The 6,000-nt window shown below is 42.1% G+C and overlaps 1 protein-coding gene across 2 annotated transcripts in view; it reads left to right on the top strand.

Moving 5' to 3' along the window:
* LOC118357550 (progranulin-like) overlaps positions 1-1,841 on the top strand; it is a 29,394-nt gene extending 27,553 nt beyond the window's left edge. For both annotated transcript variants that reach the window (XM_035734785.2, XM_035734786.2), the window contains exon 17: positions 591-1,841. In XM_035734785.2, the coding sequence (XP_035590678.1) occupies positions 591-734 (144 nt within the window). In that variant the 3' untranslated portion in view covers positions 735-1,841. The remainder of the gene's footprint in view (positions 1-590) is intronic.
* Positions 1,842-6,000: the final 4,159 nt, after the last annotated feature.

Below are 6,000 nucleotides of genomic sequence, written 5' to 3' on the forward strand. Positions count from 1 at the left end.
TCATGGCATCCTGCAGTACTCTAGTCTGCCTTCAACTTGAGTTACTCAATGAGGGGGCAGGACTGAGCTAGCCTGCAACTTCTCTTCCTGGAGTAGCTCAAACTGCGCATGTTAGGTTTCCATGAGACATCATCTTAACCAACTTTATTTGGCTTTAATGCGCTATTGAATCTTCACATAGGAATGGCTGATGTCACTTGATCGATGGCTTTATCCATTCATGTATGCAGTCATTGCTTAGACAAGACAAAGACGTCCAATCATCACGCGGGGTTAGTGAGAACAGGAAGGGAGAGGGAAGCGGCAGCAGAGGGAGCAGCAGCTATGTAAAATAATTGTGCATAAAGTAGCAAATGCACAGAAGGTTGTTTAGCCATCAGGAAGAGACGTCAGAGTCTGGTGATGCTGTATTTTTTTTCATATTAATTCAAATGACCCCATCACTTCCATTGATTGTTAGGTTGGGGTGGCTAAAGTTCGTTGAAGTTTGTGGTGGCTGTTTTAAAGAACATAACCATGGATTATTTTATACTGATCCATCAATTTGTAAAATCCTGAACTAATCCTTTAAACTCGCATTCTCTTCACAGGCCATATGCTGCGCGGACACCAGGCACTGCTGCCCCGTGGGATACACATGTGACCTGGAGCGGGGAGGCTGCTCCCAGCAGGCTGAGTTGACCTGGGACGTGTTCTACAGCCACGACAAAAAGAGGGACTTTGTTCCGTTTTGACTTTGAGCTAAAATCGGGAAGCACTGATTTGGACTCTGAGCCAATCAGGATGCAGCACTGATCTGATGTTCCTCACTCCAGCACACAACCTAACCTGCAGCACATTCCATAAGAGGAACAAACAACCTAATGGAAACTGGACAAGGGACAGGGGATTTATTTTGTATGTTTTTTTTTTGTTGTTGTAAGTGAAGTAGAGAATTCAGCATCTCCACCCAATGGCCATCCCAACGTTTTTTAAAATTTGGTAGGTTTGTCTCTGTCTTTACGCTTAGTTACTACTGCCCCATATGCCATTTTCTCTATGCAAATGAGAAACATGAATGTATTATAGTCTCTTGGAACAAGAATTATCATTCTGCAGAATAAACCTGCTTCAAGATGTATCAAAAATGTGGTATATTACAAACTCAAGAACACAGCTACATAGTATAAGAAAGCTTATTATCATGTTTCATTGCTGCAGGCACAACCTTGCATTAGTATATCGTTCTTTCTCGAAGCACTACAGAGCCATTGATCAGCCGACTGAGTGTTACTTTGATTGACATTTTTGCTAGATTTTTTATGTATGTTTTGCCCTCTGGCCTGGGTTCATCACTTTCTGTGAACATCAAAATGGTCCAGCCTCTGACAGTTTTCTGTCATTAAAATAAAAATACTGTCACTCAAACCCCTTAAGTCAAAGCCATTTTTTTTCTTGATGTCATAATACCCATTGTTGATAATCTTGATTTTCAGTATAGGAATTGTGGTGCTTGAACAGGTGATGGGGAAGTGAATCCAGTACATAGGAATTGTAAGATTGGTTAGTACAATGTTAGTTGATATCAAAATTGATACTAAGCACTCTGTTCTACCAGCCGTTGTAATACTTTGAAAGTCAATGCAAACAATACTAGTTAGCACATAACTCTCATCCCATTCCTGACTAACGTCCCAAATTTGTATCTGTACTCTATAGTTTGATTTTTTTTTTTTTTTTTACATGAATATCATGTTAAATGAAGGACATGTTTCTTGGTTAATTATAGTTTCCTTATCAAATATTTTATCTTATGAAGGGGAGTTGTGTGTCAATGAGGTGAAATAAAATTGTTTCAAATATTTCAGTTTTCGTTCTTCGGTAGGGGAAAGCATTTTGTGTTGAGCTGCACTATAGTACAATAATAAACAATGGATGAGTCATGTTTTTGTCTGACTCTGGGCGGCTATGGTTTCTGGATATACCCTAGGGGTAGATGCTGAACTTTCTATGCACTTCTGCCCCCCCCCCCCGATTCCAGGCTGTATCACAACCGGACGTGATTGGGAGTCCCATAGGGCGGCTCACAATTGGCCCAGCATAGTTAGGGTTTGGCCGGGGTAGGCCGTCATTGTAAATAAGAATTTGTTCTTAACTGACTTACCTAGTTAAAATATTAGTGTGTATCCCAAACTGTTTGGACGCTAAAGAGATAAGTTGGCAGATCGGTGGTACCGAGAGTTGTAGAGCAAAACAGATTTTTTTTTGGGGGGGTGTTTTGGTCTGCCAAACACCACTTTTAGCTCTGCTCTCCTTCACCGCAAATGAGGATGGCCGAAATCGGCGGGTGCGGTGGATTGAGACGTAGCCCATGCAACAACAAAAAAACATCTAGCTTATTAAAGAGCCACTGAACCTGCCGATTGGCATGCGTTTATTTTGATAATAGCATCTTTAAATCTCAGGTTTGGTGCTTTATTTCGCAAGTGAAAAATGTGACAAGTTTTGTCTTATGTAAACAGGCTGCTGGTCAGGTCTATCAGTCCATGCTATTGGATAGAGAGCAATCACTGCAGCTGTTCACCCCATATTAGTGGGGATATGTACAGTGCCCTCAAAGTATTCAAACCCATTGACTTTTTACACATTGTTAGGTTACAGCCTTGTTCTAAAATGGAGTACATTTTTTATTTTCCTCAATATACAGATAATACCCCGTAATGACAAAGCAAAAACAGTTTATTTTTGCTAATTTATCAAAATAAATACATTTACATAAGTATTCACACCCTTTACTCAGTACTTTGTTGTGGTACCTTTGGCAGCAATTACAGCCTTGAGTCTTGGGTATGACGTTACAAGCTTGGCACACCTGTATTTGGAGAGTTTCTCCCATTCTCTGCAGATCCTCTCGAGCTCTGTCAGGTTGGATGGGAAGTGTCGCTGCACCGCTATTTTCAGGTCTCTCCAGAGATGTTCAATCAGGTTCAAGTCTGGGTTCTGGCTGGGCCACTCAAGGATTTTCAGACTTGTCCCGAAGCTACTCCTGCATTGTCTTGGCTGTGTGCTTAGGGTCATTGTCCTGTTGGAAGGTGAAGCTTCGCCCCAGTCTGAGGTCCTGAGCGCTCTGGAGCAGGTTTTCATCTTTGCCTCAATGCTGACGAGTCTCCCAGTCCCTGCCACTGAAAAACATCCCCACAGCATGATGCTGCCACCACCCAAAAAAGTTAAATCTTGGTTTCATCAGACCAGAGAATCTTGTTTCTCATGGTCTGAGAGTCTTTAGGTGCCTTTTGGCAAACTCCAAAATGGGCTTTCATGTCCATTTTACTGAGCAGTAGCTTCCGTCTGGCCACTCTACCATAAAGGCCTGATTGGTGGAGTGCTGCAGAGATGGTTGTCTTTCTGGAAGGTTCTCCCATCTCCACAGAGGAACTCTAGAGCTCTGTCAGAGTGACCATCGGGTTCTTGGTCACCTCCCTGACCAAGGCCCTTCTCCCCCGATTGCTCAGTTTGGCTGGGCAGCCAGCTCTAGGAAGAGTCTTGGTGGTTCCAAACTTCTTCCATTTAAGAGTGATGGAGGGTACTATGTTCTTGGGGAACTTCAATACTGCAGACATTTGTTGGTACCCTTCCCCAGATCTGGGCCTCAACACAATCCTGTCTCGGAGCTCTATGGACAATTCCTTCGACCTCATGGCTTTGTTTTGCTCTGACATGCACTGTCAACTGTGGGACCTTATATAGACAGGTGTGTGCCTTTCCAAATCATGTCCAATCAATTGACTTTACCACAGGTGGACTCAATTGAAGTTGTAGAAACATCGCAAGGATGATCAATGGAAACAGGATGCACCTGAGCTCAATTTAGAGTCTCATAGCAAAGGGTCTGAATGCTTAAGGTATTTTTCTATTTTTAAACATTTGCAAAAATGTCTAAACCTGTTTTCATTTTGTGATTATGGGGTATTGTGTGTAGATTGCTAAGGATTTTTGTATTTAATCCATTTAAAATAAAGCTGTAATGTAACAATGTGGGAAAAGTAAAGGGGTCTGAATACTTTCTGAAGGCACAGGGAGCAGACATCGACTCTAGGGGTTTTAACAATGAGGCACGTCAGCACTGTAATTCTCTGGCCCATGGGCCCTTTGGCTTTTACAACCCTCTGTTGTATTCTGCCACATGGCACCATTGTAAAGAGCCACAGTCTAAGGTTTCCAGCCATTTCAATTCATGATTTTTAAAGTGAAAAATATGATTGATACATTTTGTACCTTAATGAGAGAAGTACAACTGTACAACCTTATCCTGAATGGCTTGAAACATAATTCAATTTGACTGCCACGGAGATGGACTTCGGATAACAGACATTTTTCCAAGTGTAAACAAAGCCTTTTGCAAGCCTTTTACATAGACAGATCCCAGGGCACTCGAACAGAACACGGATGAAACTCGTTGACCTGTTTATGTGTGCTCCTCCTGAGCGCCTCTTCATTGGTTTGTATCAGTTCAGATGTTGCCAGAGAAAATGTCTCATGGGTGGTCTGTGCTTTCTCATGACACCCCCTCTGGCATGTTGGTAACTCCCGTGGGAATTCTGAGGATCAGAATGTGTTGGATGGGAAGCTTTAATGAACCGGTGCCAACTCCCCGATTTGTATGAAAAGCTTATCTTCACTCTACCATAGCTTTTACCAGCTTCACTTACTCCGCTTAAACGTTTTAGTGGACTAAATTGCACTTTTTGATCAATTAGTCTCAATACTGCTATTCTACCTTTATTGAGTTACACTACATTGTGATTCTTTGTTTATTTATTGATGTTATATCCATGTTATACCTACGTATTTCATTTCATAGGTGTCAATACAACATCTCTTTGAAGGTGATTGTACAACAGAATGAAATGAGGACCGAGATTGGGAGGCCAGTTTGATATAGGGAGGTGCATGTTTGCGTTTATGTATTTAACCCCAAATTAAAAACAGACTACCTGCTTAGCCAAAAGACACATTGAAGAAAATACTATTATAACAGTAAAACTGCTAGACTCAAGACAGTACTGAGCCTAGAGTAGTACAGTAACAGTAGTGTGTTTCTGGGGTTCGGGGCCGGAAGTTCTCATAACTCTCACATATGGCCTGTCAGCAGAATGCTGGTTGGTTACACTTGGAACACAGCACACACAAACATTCACAGGACAGACACAAGTCGCTAAGTCCAACTGGACAAAGTACTCTGTCTCTACTAATACAAAGAAAACTTCTCATAGAATTTTACCCAAAGAAATATGGGGGATTGGAAATTATGCAGTCAACTACATTAATGGAAGCTATAATAATTACATTAATGGAACTGCAATATTACCCACAAAAACAAAAGAGAACTTCTCACAGAAAAGGAGCGGCTGTTTTGTCTTTCCAGTAGGTTGGATTACTACCTATTTTTTTTTTATTGTCATTAAAACCTATAACGGACACAAGACGAGACCCAAATGCAGACACGGGAGGCAGATGGTTCGAGTCTCTGACATTCATTAATAGACAAGGGGCAGGTCGAGGACAGGCAGAAATTTGTAAACCAGGTCAGAGTCAGATGGCTACAGGACGGCAGGCAGGCTCGAGGTCAGGGAAGGCAGAAAACGTTGGAACCGGGAGGACTAGAAAAATAAGAGTACGGAAAAACACGCTGGTAGGCTTGACGAGACAAGACGAACTGGCAACAGACAAACAGGCATCTCCAAACTCTGCTGCTGCTGATGGTTATTAGCAGGGCCGCAACTTTCACTGGGGACGGGGGGACATGTCCCCCCCAGTTTTATCATTGGAATGTGATACAAAACAAGGCAATGGTGTGCTTTAGGACCAGACTTGTTTTTTTATGTAGATGTTCCAAAAGGTCCGCATCAGTTAATTGACTGGCTGTGCGTGGAAGCCAGGAGATGCTAAATGTGTTTGTTAATTAAATGGTCAATTACCGTGAGACCGGCAGTTACTTGCTTGAGAATCACTGGCCGACAA

The sequence above is a fragment of the Oncorhynchus keta genome, chromosome 24 (assembly GCF_023373465.1).
Source record: "Oncorhynchus keta strain PuntledgeMale-10-30-2019 chromosome 24, Oket_V2, whole genome shotgun sequence".
NCBI lineage: Eukaryota > Metazoa > Chordata > Actinopteri > Salmoniformes > Salmonidae > Oncorhynchus > Oncorhynchus keta.